This window comes from Alligator sinensis, unplaced genomic scaffold (genome assembly GCF_000455745.1).
Source record: "Alligator sinensis unplaced genomic scaffold, ASM45574v1 scaffold469_1, whole genome shotgun sequence".
Classification (NCBI taxonomy): domain Eukaryota; kingdom Metazoa; phylum Chordata; order Crocodylia; family Alligatoridae; genus Alligator; species Alligator sinensis.
In genome coordinates, this window is record NW_005841934.1 from 1,107,260 (window position 1) to 1,132,289 (window position 25,030).

Consider the following 25,030-nt stretch of genomic DNA (forward strand, 5'->3'; position numbering starts at 1 on the left):
AAAAATGAATGCGTGAGCAAATGGTCTGAAGCATCAGAGTCTTTCTGACTCTGTTTTTAAGCTTTCTGTTCCTAGAAGGCAAACGCTTGCCATTGGGGTTTGCAGTCTTCTCATGGGAATGAATAAACCTCTTCTAGTGTTGGTCTCTTCATGTCATAGGGACAAAGGTTTCTTTTTAAACACTACCAGAGTAACCAGGAGTGTCTGAAACACAGCAGAGTCAGGGCTGGGAAATCGGAGCCAGCAACACACGCTTCCCTTCCACGCTTTTGCTGTGCTCATCTAGAAAGGGCACTAGAAATATGGTTCAAAGTGCATTGAAGTCAATGAGCATCGCTGTACTGACCTCAGCTGGATTCGGATCTGCTATTGCACGCGGCCATCTCTATAAGTCAGGTGGATTGTTTGTTCTAGGCGACGTCCACACTGCCATAGGAGATGTGACTATATAACCCATGTGGACAGGGCTTGAGCACGGCCAGCTGCAAGACTTCAATCCAAGTTTGTGGCACGTGAGCAACCTAGGCAGGTCTGTGAAGTCCATGTTGAGGCCAGTACTGCTGGCTTTACTGCAACTAGTACTTGAGCTAACTAGATTAAAGCTATTTGGTATGTCTCCACACAAACACACCTCCCAAATGCAATGTGAATGCTCTCCCTCGGGGAGAAAGAGCTGTATTTGCCCATAAAAGAAGGAGAGCACTGCCCAAGTTCTGCTTTGCTGGTTTGACGACATGCCTTATTCTGACCTGCCAGAACCACATCTGGGAATACTTCAGCCCCCATGCTCTCTGGTCCTCTTCAGTAAGGCTGCCAAATTATTTATCCAAGCTCAGTTAACTGAGAGCACTTTATGGGCCCAAAGCACTGCGGGAAGTATTGATGTACTCCACACAGCGCTATGCAGCATCTGTGGTCATTTCTTAATGGCAACCGCAGATAGCATTTGCTGTCAGATTTTCCAGTGGGGAGAGTCCATCCTCTAATGGGAAGAACAGGAGGCTTAAATGACTGCATTTGCTCTGAGGAGGGGGCTGGCCGAGCAGCTTGGATATTAGCACCCGTTACACAGCATTGCTTCGGGCCTAGCACGTCTTGTCTAAGCAGCAAGAAACGGTGTTTAGTTGCACTGAACGACATTATGTAGAAAACAAAAGAAGGAAGAGGCAAAATAAGGACTCTGCCTACTAAGTTGATCCTCTTAAAATATTTTTTCCAGACCTTCCTTTTCCTCAGGCAGCCGGAGCTAGCATCGTCCAAATCACTGCGTGCAGCTCAGGTGGTGGACCTCGGTGCAGGCTGCAAGGAGGTGTCGAAGACATCGCGAGCTGGCGCCTGGATGTAAATCAGGGTAACTCCACCGACGTTTCAGGACCTGGCTCTCAGCCCGTCTCAATGGTTTGCAATCGCAAGCTCTGGGACGCCAAAGACTGATCGAAACCACGTTGTGTTTTTCTCCTCTACTCATACATTTTCCCCTTGCTTCATTCTCTAAGCCACGTACCTTCCCAGCAGCGCCTCCCCGGCCAAGCGGCACGCAGCGATACCAGATACGTTGGCATCACACAAGCCTCCTTGCATTGAGTTATTTTTACTCGGGAGTTTCTATTTTCGGCTTGCTCCAGGCTCTCCGAGCCGGCAGGCACCGGTGCCCCTGCCAGCCACCGAATGTCAGCCCATACAATCCACAGCTCGCCTGTGCCAGCGGGCTCGCAATAGCTCGTGACACACCCCGGGGGGAGGAAGAAGAGGATGTACGAGCACCACTGCACCGGGCGGCACATGCTGGTCAAACGGGGATGGGGCTTGACCCTGAAACCAGTCAGTGTCAACCCCCTCCACCATCTTTAACTCGTCCTTGTCTCAGGCCACAGGTGCTGATGCCTTTTTACTGTCCAGCCACTGCAGGATGCCTGGTTTGGCTTTCCTGGGACTTGCCAGTGACTCAGGGGCATGTGTTTTCTCTCTCTCTCTTCCACTTTCCATGGGTCTCTACCTTCCTTTAGATGACCAGAGGACTCTCCCCACCCCACACACACATGCGCACATCAGGGAGATGTTGTTGCATCCGCCTGGTTGCATCCAACAGGTGACAGCTGTGCCAGGAGAGCAATGCACAGCACAGCTGCCCTCTCTCTATGGGGGAGGACTTAGCTCAGGTCCGGGGCCTGCAAAAGGGAAGGCTCTTTGCAAGGACGTGCTTTCTGCTTCGCCCCCTCTTGCCTCTGAGCACCCTTCTCCCTACCCATCCTTGATCCTGCCGTCTTCCTCCAGCCATCCTCTGCTCCACCTCCGTGTCCCACTCTTCTCCCCCAGTGCTTTCCCCTCACCATCTTCTAGGTGAATGCTAGCAAGACTGAGAAAGTATTCTTTGCTGGCACATACTGTACATTAGCCACACCACGGGGCTACATCCGCAGGAGTGAGTCTCACCGATTGCCGGGTAAAAATGACCTGCCACTTCACAAATAAAAGCTCTTAATTAGAGGGATAATGATTCACTGAAACCACCAGAAACTTCCTTTTTCCCCCCGTAAATCAAAGTGGAAACTCTAAGAAATCTAAGACGATTTAGGAAACATCTATACATGGTGTCCATTACAGTACTAAGAACAACCAACCACGAGGCCTGATGCAGGAAACGCTCCCATTTAGCCATGCACACAAGCACGTGCTTAACTTGAAGTCACCGTGACTTGCCTGGGATTTGCTCCTGGATATAGGAGAAGTTTATCTTTGGCCCTGGAAATCCTGAGCGAGCGGCAATTGTCTCAGCACTTCATTCATGAAAAGGGGCAGGGAAGCAGGAGAAAACCGACTGCTTTCTTTGGTAAGCTGCCCTTTTTTGTGAAAATACTGTCTTGCTACACACGCAGCAAGTGACGGCCTTGCACACGATGTGCGACACTCCTACTGCTCCTGCTCCAGCTCAGAAATCCTATGGGAAAATACTCATTCTCCTCCCTTTCATGTCTGCTTTGTTTTCCCCGTGTTTATTTCTCTGTCTCTGCAGTCCCCTCAATTATTATGATGATTTTCTTTTTACCAGCTTCAAGAAGAAAAAGTTTTAACAGCAATGAGACCACCAGAGACCTCTGAAAACTAGCTTTTGCTGGTAGCAGTCTTTGTAGGAGTTTATAGCAAAAAGTTTCTTTTAGGCAGCTACCCTCCAGAATCTAGACGAAGGAAGTGAAGTTTTTATTTCAAAGCATTCATTTCACAAATTCGGATGAACAGAACCCAGGCGGTTTTTCAAACCTCCAAATGAGATAAGGAACAAACAAATGCAAACTTTTTTTAATGGCCTATTTTTCCTACTGCACAAAGAAAACAAAATATTTTGGATTCTGCAGGGAGTAATTATATTCCCATAATTTTCCCCTGACTTTGCTGCTGCAGTCTCAGTTATTCTCTCTCCAGCCAGCCGTGCATATAGCTTTCAACCGTGCTGAACGTGGCCTCTTCCTTCCAGCCCATTTGAAGAACACTTGTCAATAAGGAAATATGCTGACTTTACTACAACTGTTGGTCCTTCCTTGAATGGAAATAACCCTGTTCTCCAAAGCAGATTTTTTTTTTTATACATATGACTGTGATGACGAAAAAGGCTTTAAAAGTGCTCCAGGACCCTCAGACACAAGTGCAACTCCATCTGGGATGAAGTGGGGAGAGACTTTATTACAATAGCTGAGTGTTAAGAACTTGTTAAGACTTTTTGGCAGCTCCTACAACCCTCTGTCTACTTCTCATCCATTAGAGCCACTATTAAGTGACTTCCAGGTTGCAGCAAAACAACGAGGCTGTTGAGGTAGGAGCTCTCTTTCCAAGGAAGATGACATTTAATGCTGCACTTCATCTTTCCAGAGTCCTTGGAGCTGAAGTCCTCTGTCCAATAAGTACAATATTAAGGTTGCCCTGAGTACTCTGTGAAGGTGCAACATGGCTAGCCAGGTGCCTGGAAGGACAAAAGGTGTCACAGAGGAGATGCAAGGCTTTGCACATCTCCCTTCAGCACTAGTGTCATCTCTTCCTCATTAGATATCAGCACCTGGAGGGTGCTCCAGAGGAAAGAGAGCCCCTCTCCAAGGTGAGCACAGTCTCTCCTGCATGTCTTCCTCCACAAGCAATTTGCTTGTCCATCCTTTCTCCCCCACATCTTGGCATCCTCTAGGGTGATACAATAAGGATATCATAAGTGTTTGTTCCTGGGGGAAGTGCTTACTTCATTTATTCAGCGTGATCTCCTTTTATCCAAGTGTCCAGCAGGGTTGGGTGCATCAGCTGGAGGATGCTGATCACAAGAGACCACGGGCCGGACTTGCTGAGATCCCAAGCACTCAGAGCGCCTGTCCTTGATGAACACCTTCGACCGGCTTCGCAGCTGCAGCAATGCATTGTAAGCTCTCTTGTATCTTGGTAAAGGGAGTCTAGCTGAGTACAAGGGAATCTAATTTACACATTAATTTACACATGGATACTTTGCTGCCCCAGATGACCCGATGCCTCCTGTGAATAGAGACCGAAAATAAAATGCCATTTAGCAGCCCTCTCTAACTCCCACTGATTTCACCCCTGGCATTTTTTTTGTGATGGTTTGCTGAGCAAAAACTGCTTGCTTTTAAAGTCCTTTCCTAATTTAATGTAGGTTTTCCTGGGTGGCTCACCGTTGCAAGCACCACTGCCTCATGCTTTAATTGTGCTTTGTACCTGCTCCTGCAAACATGCGGTATGTGCCTAACCCGTATATTTCTAGGATCAAGCCCCGCCGCTGATCCTAAAGATCTTCCACTGGTGACAGCTCACTTCAGTGATTCATAAAGGGCTCTCTGCTCCTCACACACTGCCAGCAAGCACCTTTGAATGTAATCCCAGAGCCGAGACCATAGCCGGAAATGAAGCATGCTGGAAGAAATTGGACTGGAAAAGCAGTAGTGAAGCAGATTCTCTTCTGGGTTTCTTCCAGTCAAAATACTGGAAAATATTTTCCTCTCTCTCGTGATTTTAGTTTCTCAACTTGTCAGCTTCCCCGCGCTCACTTGCACATGGCTGTTGTGCAAACATTTGGCCAGTATAATTTTCATAGCAGCAACATTTTTTTTTTTAATAGGACAAGCTGTCAGCCGCTGTCGCTCCAGCCTATGCAGACTGCGCCGTTGTGGGACTCGTGGTAATCCCTGCATGAAGCCAGCAGCTAGGCAGCAGGCGGGCCGTGACCGCTGCTTATTTTGCTAAACACTGCTCATGTCTCCTTTCTGACACTGAAGTGGGAGACGAGCTCTGCGGGGCATGAGCTGCAGAAACGCAATGGGGTCCTGGTCGCGGGAACTGAGATATAAAGGATCTAGGACCAGAGGGGACCTCCCCGTCCAGTGTTTGCAGACAAGCATTGGGACACGCACGGCCACGAGAACATCGACTCCAGGTCTGCTTGAACATCACACACACACCACGTGTCAGAAAAAAGGACACTGCCACGTGGCAGGAGAGGAAAGCCATGTGTCTCTATGAAGGATGCCCTCAGCAAAGGGCCGACAGGGTGTGAAACAACTAGCATTGTCCCCAAACTCGTGCAAAGCAGCAGCTTGTTCCTGACGGTCTGCAGAAGCATGGAGAGACACCAACAGGAGGGAGAAAGCTGAATCTCACCCCACGGCAATGGGGCCTGACACAAAATACAAGGCAAGGGCAATGCTGCCTACCATTGCAGACATGACCCATGCAAGCATCCGTGCCCAGGGTTCAGCATGGAAATAGGGCAGCAGCGTCTTTGCAAGTCATTTGTGAGCCCCCCTAGTACCACCTCAATGCCGACAGGAAGGGCCGGAGCAGCGGCATGCATGGGAACTGGGCTTGCTGATTTGCGCCTCTTCAGCAAACACCGTTGCATGAAACCCAGTGGGAGGCTGCTTGGTCTGCAATTTGTGTTGGCTAAAGAGCAAAAGAGCCTGTTCTTAACACAAAAGGCAGAAGAACGACGAACAGGACTTGAGTTTGCCTTGCGAAAAGACAGCGAGACTCTTGGCCGTGGACAGCGAATGCTCGCTACAGCCGGGGGCAGTGCCAAGGTGTCTCTGCTGCGAGTTACAGGAGCTCGATTGCAGCTGGAAATGGCACCAGGGGCCAGCACAGTCCCAAGTGGGGGCCAGGCTCTGATTTTCTCAGGAAGGCATTGATGCCATGGCTGTTTTACATGACCAGAGGACCCCTCCCACCCCACACATGCATGCACACATCAGGGAGATGTCGTTGCATCCACCTGGTTGCATCCAACAGTTGTGCCAGGAGAGCAATGCACAGCACAGCTGCCCTCTCTCTATGGGGGAGAACTTAGCTCAAGTCCGGGGCCTGCAAAAAGGAAGGCTCTTTGCAAGGACTGGGCAGGACAGTGAGGAAAGCCTCAGGTGCTTTCTTCCTTCGTCTCTTGCAGCAATGAAATCAGCTAGCAAGACCTTACTCTTTATTCATTCAGCGGCTGTCTGAACAGGGCAGAGCAGTTCAGCTTTTTGAGTAAAAATGCATGACATGCGCTCTCACAGAGGCTGCGGAGGAAGGACCTCCGACCTCAGTCCCTTGAGTTTCAGACTGAAACTGGCCATAAACTCCAAGTAAAACCCAGCCCCGCTGCCTGGCGTTCGGCCCGAGCCACACTGCCACACAAAACACATATAAACCTTCACCTGCATCTTCTTCATGTTTGGCTCATAGTTTATTCACTCCGAAAACAGACCGCTTAGCGCCCAGACCAGCCGATGCGAGCGGGAGATCACTTAAGCTGCAGCGGCGCTTGCCCTGCAAGCTCTGCATTTTAAATAGCATTGGAAGAGCAAACAAACAGGTTTCTTCCTACTTAAAGCCATTAGTTTCAGGCCCCTGTCTCAGGGCATGGGGCGATTCCATCTGGAGTCCGAAGGCAAGTTATTTTCATTCGAAGCAAAGTTCGGTATTTCTTTGTAGGAGAGCAGCAGATGTGAACTGAGGCCGGCAGCGTGAGTGTTATACCCCGCAGGGACTAACTGCAGCCGCGGACTTGTTGGCCTTTAGCTTTGTCCACAGGAGGCCACAATCAGTAGAGAGGAACTGCTGGAGAAAGGCACTAAGTGCCACCCCAATGGCTTTGGAGTCCCAGCACACCTTCCACATCCTTTACGTTCAGAAAGACACTGTTCAAAAACCTGTTGATTACCGATAAAATATTAGTATAATATTCCATTTAATTGCTGGCAAATGAGGTCTAGCATTAGCCACGGGTGGAGGCACAACACACAGAAAAGCCTCGGGTGCACTCTGCAAACAGGTCTATAGTCGCGTGCGCTGGGTGCTCACACGTGTGTTACGAACAGCTACTCTAAAAGAAGATGGAAAAGGGAAGGGACTTTGTTCGGCTCCTCACTACTTTTTGTCACTGCAGGATATTAGAAGGAATGATGCCAACTACCAGTCAAAAGCAGGCAGCAATGTGTTTTGCATTGGCTGTCTCTGTAATGGCACTGAAGTCAGGGGGTTGAAATGTTCAAAAGTATCTTAGAGATTATTAAAAATGCACAAAACGATCTGCAAGGAGCATCACGGTAAGAAGTCTTGCTTTAAAAAAAAGAAAGTCTTCATGACAGGCGCAGATAAAACATCACCGCTTGTACGGTACCAGAGAGACCCTTCATGCATATATATATAAAAAATGCAAATGGGGAGAAAAAAGGTGCTGAATACATTAATCTAGGCAGCCATTCCTGGCACTTAAAGAATAAACTCTGGATAAAACTTTTGCGACGACTCGTTCTGGCACCAACACAGCACGCACTGTAAAATACTGTTTTGATTAAATGGAAAAAGCCCAAGTAGAGCAACGACTGTCCCAGTTCATCAAAAATGCAATCGCTGTGCATGCCAAACCAGAAGCTCCTATCGTTTAGTGCTGATTTAGGAATCAGTGTGTTCTCTCCGCAACAAAACACTGCCTCTGGCATGTTGCTACCACCTCCTTTCCCGGTATCTTGACAGCCAGGTAAGCTCTCTTGAGCATGCTCAGCGTGTAAATCGAGAATGCCCTTTTTTTGGTATGGGGCAGGCTGTACTTCAGCACCTCTTCCATAAATACTAATAACATAGCTCCGGGCCAGCCACGAGGAGCTGTGAAGTATACACTTTCTGAAGGCAATAAAGCATTCAAGCACGTGCTTCACTTCAAGCATGTTCTAAAACCAACTCAACTCAACGCTCATCCTGAACGCCGAGGTCCCCAAACGAGGATGGCACTGAAACCAAATCCAGAATGGAAGCCATCAGTCTTCAGGTAGCATTTCAGTTCCCAGTTCTCCCCTCCAGCTCGACCTCTGCTTTTCATGGCTAGACAGTACGGTAGGGAAGCCCATCATCATGACATTTCCCAGCAGGGGGTTAGTTGTGCTCCTTGTGCACTTACAAAGCAACTACCTTCTTGCATGTGATCCACCAGCCAGCTAGTCTCAGCTTGTCTCTGAAAATAGCCGCTACCCCTTGCTTCAAGGGTGCCACAAGCCATGCAGCAGAGGGTTAAGCGGCAACCCATCCCTATGGCAAACATCTTGCTAGCCCTCATTACATAGGGGACCTTATCCCCTCAAGCAAGGCTCTACAGACTTCAAGGTCCTTCCATTTTTACCCAGTCCCTTAGTTATCCACGGAGAACGCCAATAGATCCTGCCATCTCCTGACCTCACTGACTTACTGCAGCTAGGTGGTAAAAGGGGGTAATAACCAAGGGCTGAGTCCTCAGATGTGGAAATCAGCACAGCTCCACGACCCCCAAGCAACACTGATTTACACCAGCTGAGAATTGGGTCCAAAACTTTTGTTGGTGTTTGAAAAGGCTGGAACCACACATGGAACAAGAGACTAAAAAAAGGTAAGCATTTTAAAATGAAGGTCTTCTCTCTTCCCCCATCCCCTCCAATAACTAGACATGCTTGGGGCATGGAAAAAGTCTTTTTCCACTAAAAATGCAAATTCTGTCAAAGTTGAAAAGAAACGTATTGGTTTCCATGGCAATTTCACCGGGAGGCTCTCTCGGGACCAGCAGAACAAAACCAAATTCTGACCCACGGTAGTTTTGGCAGGACCTGAACTGTTGTTTTTTGGCCAGGCTTTTAAATGACCCAAAATAGTTAAATATAGAGAAGCATGAATGAATGCATGCGTTTTTGAGCTCAGAACCATGATCTGAAGAAGCCAATCTGCTTTGCATTGTCAGGTCAAATGAAATAGGAAAAAGAGATGGTTGTCACCTTTCGAGCCATTTTTATGCTGCTCTCCTCCTGAACTGTGAACGGTGGGATGCGACATTATGCTCTTCGTTCACTTCGTTTCCACTTTCCATTAGCATTGTTTGAAAAACAAACAAAAATGAAAGGAAAATCTAAGCACAAAAGGCTAAAACCAGGCATAAAAGGCACTGCTGAGAGCAGGGTATGAAACTGTATTGTAGAAGAAGGTAACAAAAGCTGGGACCCATTTCTTAGTGTCCATCCTGGCTGTTTAGTTTATATAATTAGATAATGTAGCTCAAGATCCCCCGCTGCACTGATGTATTATTGAACACACGTCCTTTAGGACTGGATAGTAACGCATTCATGTTGCTGGCATCATTCAGGAGGGGTATATATGGTGTTCACACGCCTGGCAGCAAGGGGACTAAATTGGCTCGATTTTCGCAGGCTGGACAGTTATGAAGTTAACAGTATTCAACTCAATGGTGGTAATTTGGAAATCTTTTGATGAGGCGGACAACAAGTGCTTTCTTTGACAGGGCTCTCTTTGCACACACATAAAGTGTGCCTGAAACTCAAGTACACTGGTAGTAAGTAGTTGCATATCGGGGCTTGCCATTTAACTCCCAGTCTTCAGGGCAACGCAGACAAAAAACAAAAGGCATTACAAAATGTAACCTTAACGTGCAAAACTGCCGGGTCCTTTGGTGTAGAGAAGTACGTAGTGCTTCTGGGCACTTGGATAGTGGCACAAATCAAAACTGAAATGATAATCAGCTCATTTGGATAAGCAGAAATAATTGTGAGCAGGCGCTTTTAAACAGCAGCAGGGCTTGGGTGGAGGTCTGGCTGAGGACATTGAAAATGGGGCAGAACACATGACAAATAGGGTGCTTCGTGCAAGGTATAATTACACGGCGCTGTTGCACCTTGTGTAGTTTGGCCCTGTCTGTAAATGGTTTTTCAGAAATGAATTTTTACAATATCTCAACATGCACGGATGGGGACATCGGGAAATCATTTATTTGCAAAGCAGATGCAGAGTTAATGAAGTTTCTTCGTTCCATTTTCTAGATTGAGAATTGAACTCCAAAAAATTAGTATTATTTTGAACTACGTAGTTGAGTGATCAAGAAATCAATGAGCAACTTCTTGTGTGCTGCGGGTTATAGACTCATAGAAAATTAGGTCAGAAGGGACCTCAGGAGGTCATCTAGTCTAACCCTGCATTTAAAAGCACGCCTATATTTGTGCTCCATACTGCTAAAATACAATGACTTGCATTGGTTTGGGGACTGCAGCCAGAGGAGAAATAGGAAAAACTGGGGATACAGCTAAGATTAGCGAGAAGAAATTAAAGAGAAAGTGTAGGGTGAATGCCAGGAAACTTTGCGAACAGGAAGACATGGGGTAATCTTCATGAGATGTGGGAGAAAGTACATTATTAGGGACATTTCCTGATAGGACGGACAAAGCACTAGAAATTTGTTATGTGGGATGATATTGCCCTGGTTGAATGACTTTAATACATCGTTTCTTTGCAGGTCGCTGTACAGATTGCTTCAGAAGACATGGCTCTCTGAGCATCAAGTTTCGGCTGGTGGGTGACTGAGGTATCAGGCTTAAATGCATTGCTGGTCTTTGTTTCAAAGAAAAATTCAACTCAACGGCAAATGTTAGGGTTAGATTCTGGCTCCGTCAGGGAGCTGTATATCAGGACTTCCCTCTAGGAGAGCCAATGGATTTATGCAACAGTAAAAATGGCTTTAAATCAAAACCATGGCTGTGTGGCATAAATTGTTCAGACACTAAATCATCCTTGCTTTTCTCCAGTCCCGGATGCAGAGCAGGCACCTCAGACATGCTGCACGCAAGGGCTGCGTGACCATGTTTGAAAGGTCATGCTCCTCCCTGATGGGAGAAATAACACTCATTTATTGTTAATGAGGATCATGAATCAGTAACAAAGGGAGAAGAAAGTCCCTTTCAGGATGCACGGTCTTCCTCCACGTCTCCAAGGCTGCTTCTCTGCATGGAGCAGCACTTTGCCATTTTATGTCTGGAGCTCTCTTCTGATGACAAAAATTAGCCTGAATGTAGGGAAGACGTCAAGGTCTCTACAGCCTCTTCAGTGTGAGAGGCAAAAGGATCTTGGGCTATAATTAAAACAATATATATACTTTCAAAAGAGTGTCATCTCCAACAGAGAGGGGGAAGAGACAGGAGTGTGCTCTTTCTTGTTTCAAGTGCATTGATTAAGTGCAGGGTGGAAATCTGCTCTGGAGTTACAGGGACCATGATTACAAAGAAGGCTAACGACATCCGGGGCTGCTTTGGCGGGAGCGCTGCCAGCAGATAAAGGGCAGCAATTCTTCCCCTCTATTCTGCACCGGGGAGGCCACATCTGGAGTCCTGTGTCCAGTTTTGGCCCCCACTACAGAAAGGATGTGGACAAGTTGGAAAGAGTCCAGTGAAGGGAGCTGAAAATGCTTTGGGGGCTGGGGGACAGGACCGGTGAGGAGAGGCTGAGGGATTTGGGGGCTTGAGGTGGGGATTGAATAGCAGCCTTCACCTCCCTGCAGGGGGGCTGCAAAGAGGATGGAGCTGGACTGGTCTCATTGGGGGCAGATGCCAGGACAAGGAGCAATGGGCTCAACTTGCAGCACGGGACGTTGAGGTTGGATATTAGGAAAAAACTCTCATGGGGATGGCAGCAAAGCACCGGAAGAGGTTACCCAGAGAGGTGTTGGACTCCCCATCCTTGGAAGTTTTTAAGACCCGGCTAGACCAAGCCTTGGCTGGGATGATGTAGGTGGGGCTGGTCCTGCTTAGAGCAGGGGTTGGACTAGATGCGACCTCCCAAGGTCCCTATTACCCTCATCTTCTATGAGTCTCTAATTCTATCATGTTAATATTATATATAATATTAAGTCACACCTTCTTTATTGTTTGCTCAGTCTTTCAAAGTCCACCTTCTGCTTACATACCCATAAGTTTTCTCTTGACACCATACATCATGGTTGGCTGAAAGGATGTCCACACGTGTGCCTCAGGGCACAAGTCAAACAAATGAGGCGCAGGAAGCACTGCTGCAATGACATAGGAGCAGAGTTTGCTGCTCCTTCTCCGCACTTTCTGGCACGGGCCAGGAGAGGCCATGGCTAGCTGGACCATGGGTCTGAATTGGGGTTGGCAATGCTCCTGTTCAAGGGATATGCCCACATAGTTTATACTCTCTCTCCACCAGCCTGGGTGCTCAGTAGTTCTGCTCATATGGCATGCTAATGCCTTTCTGGCTATCTGTTGGGAATGTGTTTCAAGGCACAAAGAAGAAAGGCCAAGTGAGACATTTAGTTTCCGGCGGGGTGTGGGCCCCGGGGTCCCAAACCTGCTGCATAAAAAGCCTTTTAAATCGGTCACCTTGAAATCCCCTCTTTCCAATTGAAAGCCAGGCCAGAGGATGCACCGAGATTCAAATCTCATTTGCCTGCCTTCATCCCGGTGTTCAGTGCAGCGTTGTTTGTTTGTCGGAAGCTGTTCACATTTATCCATAAAAGCCGAATCGTCCGGGCCCTGCAGCTGTGACTCGTGAGAAAGAAGAACGGAGATCCTACGGTGCCCCTAACAATGGAGAGGCAAGCAGCGGCTCACGCCCCTGCATGGTTTCTATCATTTCAAGTCCTGTAGCAAGGCATGGATTTTTGAAATCCAGCACTCCCTTATTCAAGTGCTTCAATGCGACTGTTGACAGCCATGACAGCTACAAGCATAGTTTGAGTCTTTGCAGCATCTTATTTCTAACTCCCACCCACACCTCCAGTTGTCAGCCAATAATCAGAACTCAGAAGGCAACTTGGGGAAGGGGGGGAATATCCCTGCTGGGTGAATACAAACTTATTCAACTGTGGAGGCAGGAGGGAAATAATCAATGGGAAATTCACCCTACTTCCCAAGCTGACGTATTCTAGAGGGGGTATGGCACGGTGAGGTTTGGCATTATGGACTCAGCGCTGCGTGGGCAGATGTTCGGGTCCATGCCGAGTCCTCTGAAAGCCAGCAGGGCTTGGCAGAAACACAAAGGTTTGCTTGTGTGGGTCTAATTGCAGAATCAGGCAGGAGGAGTTGTGAAAACAAGAGAGATCTTGGAAGGCAGATTGGCTGCCATTACAAGAGTTGCATCCACCATCTTGTCAGGCTGTAAAAAATGCAGCAAACCCATCATTTAAGATGAGGGTGAAGGAGAAGAGAAGAAGAAAAGGGACTGTTTGTGAACGGCAGTCAAAGGAAGGACCTTTAAGGAAAACGTAATTAAAGCCAACTGATTTCCAATGGAAACTAAGGGCCAGATGTCCAAAGCTCGGTGGATACAACTGTGCGTATATGTTTTTCTGACACCTGATGTGTACCACACAGTGATTATCTTCAAGAGCCCCCAAATGCTAATTTGTCAAATCACATTTTCTTTCTAACGGGGAACTCGACATGGAAATCTCGCATTTCCATAATTCCACTGGATTAACGCCGCGCTGCTGTGGGGATCCTATTTTCGAGTTGCACCTCAAAGTAGTTAGAAAGACACAAATATGCAGAAGGTATTTGCAAATAAATTGCTCTTTTCGACATCGAATGCATAGTAGATCTGGCCATTTTCTCCCACAAGCCATGCTATACGTCCTTCTTATAGAGACAACAGACCTGTTCTGACTACTTAGCTCGGTTTTATTAACTTTTCCCATAAAATAATATTTTATAGCCATGTAAGGTAAAAGTTCTTTAATATCAGGTTTCTGTCATGAATGTTGGTGGACTGACCTATTTGGAAGTGAATCATGCTACAAATACATATAACTCAATTTTTAGAACCAAGCTCATGAATGCTAAAAAGAGAAGAAAGGGGTGCAGAACAGTAATAAAACAATAAACATTTGTAATAAACCGAAATATGACTGTGGAATAATATATGCAAACTGAAAATCTCTGCAATCAAGGATTGACAGCAGTTCCCATTGTTTCAAAAAATGCTACATGCCAAGTAGGGCTGTCGTGGTGAACATCGTTAGTAGTACTCTATGCATAATGAGGTTATAAGCGAAACAGTATATAATTTGCAGTTGTATCGGGGTCCCGGTATATTTGGTTTGAGATTGCAATACACATTCTCTGTTCTTTTATCATGCACTCGTATAGCAATGCAATATAGACGAGTCAATTTATATTGTAAAAATAATGATAGGGACATTCTTCGTCCTTTAGGTTTTATAGAGGTGGAATCAATATCAGCAAGGGGAATTTCAGCTTTAATGGTTTCCCTCCCCCACACACACCTCTTCTGTTCTGTTTTTTAAGAGAGCCCAGGCAACTTAGGAGCCTAAGCCCCAATTTAAAAAGCGATTAAGGGCCAGACGCGTATAAAAGTGCCTGACAATGCAAATCAGCCAAATGGGATTGTCAGCACTGTTTCACTAATACTAATATTGCAAAGGGCCTCTTGGCTTATTGAGCCTGGCATCTAGCAACCACAGGCCACCATGGCAAAAAATACCTGTTGGAAACAGATCCAGGTCTCTCTTTTCCTCTGCTGGAAGGATGCTGCAGAACCTCAGTCCTTTCGGGGTTCGAAAGTCTTTTCTAATTTCCATCCTTTCAGCCTGATTGATTCAGAGCCCATTTTATTCTTGTGCCAACACTCTCCAGTAGCTTAAATCATTTTTTCCTTCCCTGGTGCTTACTCCATTGCTGTGTTATAGAGAGCAATCATGTCCCCTCCTGTCCTTTGCTGTGTTCGACTAAAGCAGCACAAGTCTCCTAGTCTTCTTGCATAAGGGTCTTCCTGATTGTGCCAGGGGCTTTTCTTACTTCAAATGCAATGTTCCTGAGTGTGCACAGATGAGGCCTCCTTGCTACCTGATAGTCATATTTCCTGCCTCAGCTCAATATACCGCTCCTGGTCATCTTTTACATGGCTGCATTACCTTGCAATCTCCTTGCCTGCTTGCAGATCTGTTGCTATGATAATGGGAGTCAGATGCTTGGCATTAGGGGTGTTGGTTGTAGTCGTATTGGTCTAAGGACATTGGCAGACACGGTTATCTGTGTACATGTGATCCCTCTTATTAGACCAACTAAATAGCTGGAAAAATTATTTGCAAGTTTTTGGACACAAACTCCCTTTTTTAGGTGCCTGAAGGCTTGCAAAGAACAATTTTTCCAACTATTTAGTTGGTTTCATAAGAGATATCACATTTACCCAGACAACCTTGTCTGGCAATTTTAAGTGCCTTTGGAAATCTCATCAGACAGGTCAGGTCTCTGTACCAGAAGCTGCCCGTCTTTGAATATATGGCTGTTTTGAGTCTGTGTCCCATCAATCAGCAACATGACCTAGGCTCATAGGTCTCTCTTGAACACGCCAGGTTGTTTTTAAAGGGCTCATCTAGATTGTGGAACTACTGATGCTATTGCTGTCAGCAAAGCCCCCCAGTCTGGACAGGGTTTATGCTGGAAGGAGAGGGGTGGTTTTTTGCTGGTGCAGTTTCATTATCTCCCCGAATGGCCCTCAGAAGCCCTCTTCTATCAGCAGGGCTATGCCCAAACTGGCAGTTTTGCTAGCTGTGCTGCACTGGTGCAGCCCGACCTGACATGGCCAGCTAAAACTTTGTGGTAGACGTCAGACCTGAGTTACCGAAGTGCTTTTCAAGATGCACCATTATTGTCCCAAACAGGGGCCTTAACCAGGGCCCCTTTTAATCCATGGCAGTCTTTCCACTGCTTTGAACCAGACCGGCCCCTAAGTTGCATCCCCCAAAAAGTTGCATCCCCAAAAAGAATGAAGAATCAAAAGGAGTTACCTGAAAGGATAGGCAAAGGCTATGTCAATGTTGAGGTCACTCTCTGTCTTGTTTGCACAGTCCACACTGAGGCGCAGTCCTCCAGAATACCCACCGCATGTTGCGAATGCAAAGATGGCAAAAAGCTGTCAGGAATAAACAACAGTTTTGTGTTACTTCCAACACAATCAAATGCATCTGTGCAAGCAGCTTCCACACTTAAAGCCACAGCTTGCTAACCAGCAAACTCTTAGCGCACATCATCATCACTCATTGAGAACAGTCAAGAGCAGCACCCTATAGTTTCTTTTCCACCTGTCTTTTGACACCAATGCAAGCTGATGAGTCTGAAAATAAGGAAGCATCTCTAATGAGGAGACACAATTAGAAGACTCCCCTGCTCTCAATGCTACCAATTAGTACTAGCCAATTTAGGACCTAGCGAACAACAAGGCATGCACAAAGAAAGACTGGAACCAGAGTTATTTGAGGCCCTTAAATGCAGGTAAAATCATTGCATAATGTTGTAAGAAGCCAAGGGAGGGATGCCAATGGAGCAATGAAATGTGGCTAAATTTTATAAAACATGTGAAACATGTAATCGCCTTGCCCTTCGCTGATTTGCATAGGGCAACGCATAACTTTGAATAACGATGCACACTATTCATTTTTCTTCAATCGTTATCTGCGGCAGATATGGAGATGCAATTAATCAATACCCAAGCAAAAAGGAAGCAAAGCAAGCTACAGAATAAATTCGGTCAGTCAGTCTAGACACGGACAAAAATGATTGTCGTTCAGATTTTAGGCTTATTTTATCTTGATCCTCCAAGGGGGAGTAGAGGAAAATGTGCGGGGAGTGGATGCAGTCATGCTCATTTCTTTTCGGATCAGTTTTGAATGCACAAAGGCAAAAAGTGGAACTGGTTTTGCAGAACTTCATCGATTGATGGGGGGTGAAATGCGATTCACAGCACAGCTGCAGCCAGGCTGGGAGTTTCATTACCCTGCCGTCTGCACAACAGATTATATACGTCTACACTAACTCTCTCTGTGTTATAATTAGAAATGTATACGGACGTTATCACATCAAGAGATTGCCAGGTTAGTGACCTGGCCATTTCCGGAGCATTGGCTAGACTCCAGCTCCATTTTGGAGATCCCCATCAAGACTAGGCAGACAATCCCAGCTGCCTGAGCAACTGGCAGGATGTTACCGTCTCCTGTCCATCCAGAGGGCACACGTAACCCGCGCATCCGCTGCACGCGGCGGGTGGTACCTCGCACTCATTTCTCTGTTGGCTGGTCCTGTACACGGCAGACAGCCTTGCTCAAGAAGCTTGGCACCTAATTAAGACTAACACCGAGTAGGCAGAGCATTTTGGGAAGGATGAAAAGAGGAGGTGATTAGAGAGGAAGCATTGTACCTTCCTACCTCCATCCTTGGAGGTGTTTAAGACCTGGCTAGACAAAGCCTTGGCTGGGATGATGTAGTTGGGGCTGGTCCTGCTTGGAGCAGGGGGTTGGACTAGATGGGACCCCCTGAGGTCCCTTCCCACCCTCATGGTCTGTGTTTCTATACCTCCCAGGGGCCAACCCCCCACCCCCAAAACTCAAAGGGTTTCTGCTCCTACAGGAATGGGGTCTGTGCAAACCCCACAGAGAACGGTTCATTTTTAAAACGTTGTTAAACATTATTGAGACTTCACTTCCATCTCTCATGATGCCTCCAGAACCTGCCCAGCCAGCAATGAATCATGAGGCCTGTTTACACCACAGCGCTGACTTACTCACTCCCACTCTCCTCTCTTCTCCTTCTGTTGCCCGTCCCCTTCTCCTTCCCCACATTGTGCTGTGACCCGAGATGGCCAGCGTTTTGGGGTTTGGTCCTTGCACGTCACACAATGGGGTGTTGGTTTGGACCTCATGAGGCCAGCACGTTTTAAACAACGAACAGCAGCGATGGTCAAGGAATAATAAACCGTTCATTAAACCCCATTTTTTTTATACTGAACAGGTGAGCAGGTAAAAGGGAAGGTATGGTTTGCTGTAAATAGTCTTGTTAAATATATACCTGGAAACCATTGCTATACCTACTATAACGCAACTCAGCGCACCTCGATACTAGATGAAATTCAATTGTTGCTTCTGCAAATACGGGCATTTCCGCCCATGGAATGAATCAACACGCAGAACGGCGCCAAAACTTGGTCTTAATCATTGCATCTCAATGTGTGCGGCAAAGGCAGGAAACAATATATGCGGGCAGAGTGGGAAGTATCAGTGCTGACCTGCTCCTGGCCTAATTAACAGAGCTGCATACGCAACTCTCTTGCAGCTGTGCAGGGAGCCACACCGATGAATAGGTCGCAATAAATAAAACAGGAGTTGAAGAGGTGCAGAATAAGACGGCCATGCCGTAAATACCCAGCAGTGTCTCCTCTTCCCTGTCGGCTAGGGCATAGTGCGCCGAGGTAAGACAAGAAAATGCACAAGTTGAAGGTGCATCATCGTGAAGGTTTGCATGCATTTATGCCAGCAGTGTGTTGTGCCCGCAGCCCCATCACTGACGTTATTACTATGCAGGAGGGTTCAAGATACTCTCCTGCTCCTCAGAGCTGCCCTCTTTAGTGCTGGACTCAAACCTGGCCCTGAATCTTGCCTGCTGGAGACTTGTCCCTCCCTGCCATTAGCTCCATCAAGACCAGCAAACAGGACACTCACTTGAAGAGGATGTATTGAAACCAAGGTTTACGTGCCTTGGCAGTGGCAGCGAGGCTGTAAACCCCACCGCTGTGCTTTACGACAGTAGGATTTCTGTGAATGGCAGCTGTAAACCCTGTAACGGGAGCTTTTATGGGCCACATCCGATAAAAACTCCGCTTGGAAGATAATTTTATTAAATTTGGTCTTCCCAAAATTGAAAAGTTTATGGGCAAAGAGAATGTGTTTTTCGATATTGCTGTTTACTCCCTGCCCACAAATCTGTGCTTGCTGATACCCCCCAGCTGGACTGCTCACGCATGTCACTGTTCCTATTAAAATCAGATCAATCGTCGTCCTGCTTTATAGCTGAGCCCGGCGGCTGCACCCTTGGGCTGTGCCCCGAGCGAGGGGCAGTGCTGTCCCGGGAGGTGTGCGGACTCAGAGACCCACCAAACCTTTCAAGCAGCAAGAGCCTGGCTCACATGTCACCTTCTAAGAGCAGGCAAACGGCACAACGCTGGCCTTTGGGGGTAGGGGATGGGTATGAATTTTTTCTTTGACCGGTAGCACTTCCTTTGACCGGTCTTATCAGTTTGATAAGCTACAAGGCGTGGCCATTAATCCCTGCTGACACGAAGGCCCCTGCTGCACATTACATACATCACGCACTTAACTAGCGAGTTGCGCGATACATTCAGGCCAGCCACACATGCAAATCATTATCACACCATAAAAATGACTCTCCAACTATAAAAAGACCCAACCAACTGCAATGTTAGCGCTTGAAAATGTGTACCAACTTTCTAGCTGGTTTCTCTCCAGCTTTCATTTGAACATGTGGCAGGACCCTAAATGTGAAAAGGAAACCAGCCCTCTGTATACCCAACAAACTGTGCACATACCCACAAAGTGAGATTCTTTGCTCAAATGCCTCCCCCAAGGTGGGCCAAAACTTGTGTGTTGGACTTGAAGAAGCCTAACATTTTCACAGACCCGCATTTTCACAGACCCGCATTTTGCATATTGGCTTCTACCGTACCCAGGAGAGCGCACAATTCACCAGCAGCCTCGCCCTATTCCTAAAGAAGGGTGTTTGTGCCCCAAAGCTTGCACAAACATTTTTTTCCAACTATTTAGTTGGTCTAATAAAAGATATCACATCTACCCCAAGAACCTTGTCAGACTTGAAGAAGTTTGTTCATCTTATCCCAGAGGAAGGGCTCTACAACGCTTTCGATCAGTGCCCGCTCTATTCGGCAGCACTTCCGCGGGCCACTTTTTTTCCTTTTGCCCATGCTGTCTGTAGCTTGGTTCCTAAAATGCTTCAGCCTGTGAACTCCTGCCCAAAGCGGCTGTGCTGGCCACTGGCTGAGAAAAAATGATTAAAAAAAGATGGGGCCCAAGACAGACAACATGGACAGGAGTTTAGGCCTGCCATTTTTGAAGGCAGGTGAGATTACAAAAACCCTGTGCAGGAATGGGGGAAGGCCGTTTTCCCCTTCCCTACTTTGTGGTTGCATTAATTGAGCATGGTTACCAGATTTTAAACTTTAACCGTGTTGGCGTTTCAAACCTCAACTTTGGGCTAAAAGAGTTCATATTGACTCGTACACACCTTCAAACATAGGTTTCGTCCCCTCCCCACTTTTAAAACGGAGAACCAAATGCAATGTATGATGCCTCAATGGAAACATTAAATATTGTAATATTTGCACCTTTAAACAGAAACGTTTAGGCATTTAGAAAAATAAAAAATGAGGGTTGAAGGGACCTCAGGAGGTCACATCTAATCCAACCCCCTGCTCCAAGCAGGACCAGCCCCAACTCCATCATCCCAGACAAGGCTTTGCCCACCTGGGGAGAAGGTCTGAGAAGGATACATTTCTTAGCATGGGGCTGGAATAAAAGATAGCCTTTCCCAGCACTGTAATACAGAGACTGAGAAGCATTTGCCAAATTCTGCATTGCTTTACACCTTCTCTTCCCTGGAGGAAAGCAGCCGCCAGGAACCACAGTTGGTTCCAAATGTTGTATTTCAAGCCTTGAGGCTCTCAGACTACACAATAATCTGTATAAATCATGCCATGGAGTCTCTTAATTAAATTCTGGGATCTGGGGGTCTGTTTATTGGTTTGTTTTTTTACAGAAAAAAAATAAAAGGCGATCCAAATGTTTAAGATGGTCGTGGCTAGATTCAAAGGCTCTAAACAAAGGTATGGAAATGCATTTAAGGCAGAGCTGATGTCCCAAAATATGTCACTGGCAAAAGACTAAAGAGAACTGGTCCAGTTCTCTGCTGGTTCCTTTTTTTCAATCTTGGCATTTTTCCTGCTTACATCTGAGATGCCGGCAGAGTGGCATCGCCTCTCCTGCAAGCGACAATCTTCGTGCGGGAGGTTACCTGATTATCGACTTTGGGATTTGGAATGATATGAATTTGACGGGTTGATAAATTAGTGTTTGTTAACATTGCAGCATCGCTCAGTGCCGTGGGGGCGTGCAGAGCACGACTAGCACGGTATTATTTTCCTTCGACGGTTACCCACAGAGACTGCCGAGATCAATTCGTATCCGAGTGGGAAATAAAGAGTTACAGCAATTGTCCACTAGCTGCCAAGATTCCTCCGACCTCTTTTAAACAAACAGCAGTGTTACAGACAGAGATAAATCTTCCACCTCCGTGCTTCCACTCATCTATGCCGTGTGGGTTGTAACTGAGAGAGATGAGTGAACCTCTCAGCATTCAAGGCGTGGAGAATCTCCTGCAGTCTCTTTTGGGGGAGCTGGGGGGTGGCAAAGCTATTTCTGAGCTGGCAAACCTTTTCTTCCTGTGATTTTAACCCACTCTTTTCCCCATGGGAAAACCATTAAGACAATTCTTAGCTATTTAAAGGGCCCCCTATATGATGCATTATATGAGAAAAGACTTCCGCTGAACAAAACAAGGCTGAGAAAAGCAAGCGCTCTAAATATCCTTTGCATATAGATTGGGGTTTTCCAAGGAGCAGTAAGTACTCAAACCCCGTTGGCGCCTCGAGCCAGACCCAATAAAAGACGTGGGTGCCTAAAAGCTAAACAGGTGTCCCACACCGACTGTTCTGGCAACAGATGGTCAGAGTAATTCTCCACCACTGAGGACTGATGCATATCACTGAGCAAGATCCATAGTTTTTTGCCATAGTTGCCCATGTCACAGCTTACTGGACCTTTCTTTGAAGTTGCCGATTCTGGTTATTTTTGGACAAGGGGAACCGCCATAGGAGTCTGTCTGACAATCCTTGAAGTCCGCTGGCCATTGTATCCGTCAGCTGCGTTGCATCAACAGCAGTAAGACACTCTAGGACATGTGTTAACTTCAGTTCAGACTAAATGCCAAAACTTTGCAGAAGCAAGACATCCAGTCTGTGAAAATCAGGGCCCTTCGAAACGTCTTCAGTTGAACGCTCATGCACCAACGTACTGGAAACCACCAGCCACTTGTGAAAGTCTTGGCCAACACTTTCATAAGTAGGAGCATCCCATGGGCTGGCAGAGCTGGGGATAGCTGCCCTGGTGAAAATAAGTCAGTAAGGATAAAAATGCGGTGTGGTTACTGAACTCACACCTTAGGGTTACATGAGGGGCTGATGGAGAATATGGCAGAAGATCCTTCTTGTCCATACCCTGATTCACGCCTGTTCTTCTCCTCAACCCAGTAGGTATCACGATATGGTGGCTGAGCTCCTGAGACAGCACTTGACTCAAAATCAGGAGAAAATATCACAATCCGACCTTTAAAAAATTACTCTTTAGTACCACAGCTAGTCCAAAAAACTCAGCACCAGCAAGTTAAGTGATGCTAGATGCTACCCTCATTAGTATGAGCCATCGGGACTCCTGAAAAACAATCTGGTGTGGAGCACAGCATTTAATTTAGGGCTTCAAAATTTCCATTAAAAAAATGCTTAACTGGATTCTTAATGAAAGGATTACAGAACTGAAACTGGGGATATTTTTGAGAGTAAAGTTCACGTTATAACAATCCAGTTTCACAATCCTTTAACTCCAAGAAGGCTATTTTCTCCCTTTTCCTTTGAAGAAAATCTTTATCTTAATCATCTTCCATTGATTATTCCAAAAAACCCATTTCACTCCGCCACATAATGGCACTGTAGTCCTTTCTCATTATATTTTAATAGAATAAAACCCAATTGTATACCAAAAGATTAGGTGCCCAGTCTTTGAGGTAATGAATATTGCTGCTTCTGATGGCCAGACAGAACTCTCTGTAATGTTTTTCCAATTTATTAAGTTCAAAATGTAACGTAAGCTAATGAGCTATATTTCATCATCCGGCATGTAATGGGTCAGCTGCATAAGCAAATGCTTATGCTATAATTGGCAGAATACACAGAAGAGTTAACATGCGGAAAACAAAGGCTTATTTAGAAAATTTTATGGATCTTGTGAAATAAAAGGTGGTCATAAAACAAACCTACCCACACAATATGCACAGAAGTGATAAGCTACTTCGGTTCACCCCACACCACACACACAATGCTCAGGTTCCTTCAAGACCTCTACAAGCTGCAAGGTTGCTTTCACTGCATAATTTTCTTTCTGGCCATAGACTCTAACCCCTCCATATTCAGTCTCCTTGAAAAAGAAACAAGCTATACATGACAAACAGATGCATAGTGTATACAGCAGCACCTCTGTCATTTGGGAACTCTGCTGGGATACGCCTCATTGTGTTGGAATGGAGGGGTTCAAAGACTGATCTGCTTTTCCAGTCCACGAAACACTATGGAAGTTACGGCCCTCACAATGCAATCGTAACACAAGTATATTCTTGTATATTGTTCTTTTTAAAACAAGACGAAAGCAAGGTTCAACACAGTACATTTCTGTGCACTCAGCTACTGTTTGAGGTCTTAATATCTGTTAGGACTAGGATCGCTTTGGTGGCACAACAGTATAACCTGGAAACTCCTCTTAAGTGCTAACTTTGAAAAGCAGGCCAAAAAGAAAATGAAATATTAAAACTGCTGACATTTGTGCTAAGGTCAAGGCTGAAATATGGTACCTCCTGGCTTACCAGAACTGCTACAGCACAGCAACTTGGGATGGTCCTTTTCTGCTGTCCACAGCCAGCACCACCTCTCCATTTACCCCGGTTTTTCTAAAGATATGCTATCAGTTGAGCTTACATACACACGTGCTACTCCAAGTTTTAATTCCTGGTGAGCTAAACTAAACTACGTCCGAGGAGCTTTACTTCAATGCACAAGAAAGACTTTTAAAGCATCCAGAAATCCCACCCGTGCAAACAGTCACGCAGTTGCAGAGCGAGAAAGGGCAAAAAACGTGGCGTGTACAAAGGCCCCTAAAGCTCATAGCCACCTGAACTCAGGAAGATGTATTCTAAATGCAGTCCTAATTTCCATGTAGTTTGCATGTCAGAAACTGTGCAAAAGCTTCACACACATGTAAAAAACTACACTATAGTTACAACTCCCAGCAGAACACATGTTTTTCCCCATACGACTTTTGGGAATTATTAGCTATTGATTTCGTAAAATCTGTAAAAACTGCTGGAAGTTAAAACCACCCAAGTAGACAGGTTAAGATGAACAAATCTTCATAGGCAGACCTGCCCTCCTGCATGCACGTACATAGCATTAGGATGAGAGATTAGCGTTAGATGCACCCTGTGCCAGGTAAACGTGTGTCTTCCAGGACACGCAGTGCCAATCACAAACCTCCTGGGTCCCCCACCTGCAGCCAAGACTACAAATAGAGACCTCACTTGTTAAAAGCCTGCTTGCTATCTAACAACTGCAGCCTAAAGCAAGATGCATGATCCACATTGCTATTAGCAGGTAGGATTTTTTTCCTTCCAGGATGTTTAGGATAGTGGAACTGGGCTTGCAGCATGTTGGAGAGGTCTTTTGAAATGAAACATGCTGTACAACTCTCAGGTATCACAATTGGGAACTGACTCAAAATGCAAAATACCCAGGTCCTGTGCACAGGTGTTGACACTGGCTGGGAGGACAAGACAGTACAGGCTTCTTTGGGACATAGTTAATTATAAGGAAGGGGAGTGCACATCAGCAGAGGGTGGTTTGGGAACCTAGCGAATCCTTCCTGTTTCTAGAGCACAGCTTCCAAAATCCAGCTACAACAGCAGCGAGTGGACACCATTTCCGGCTAGAAAACCCCTGTGCTCTTGCGTGCAGACTGGGAGCTCCCTGCGTAGCCATGCACATGCCC

General features: G+C 46.3%; 1 protein-coding gene across 1 annotated transcript in view; it reads right to left on the reverse strand.

The window, feature by feature from the left end:
* SYNPR (synaptoporin) overlaps positions 1-17,510 on the reverse strand; it is a 31,831-nt gene extending 14,321 nt beyond the window's left edge. Inside the window, exons 1-2 of the mRNA XM_025199042.1 lie at positions 17,505-17,510; positions 16,091-16,215 (exon numbers count right to left, since the gene is read on the reverse strand). Of these exons, the coding sequence (XP_025054827.1) occupies positions 16,091-16,215; positions 17,505-17,510 (131 nt within the window). The remainder of the gene's footprint in view (positions 1-16,090; positions 16,216-17,504) is intronic.
* Between the last annotated feature and the right edge of the window lie 7,520 nt (positions 17,511-25,030).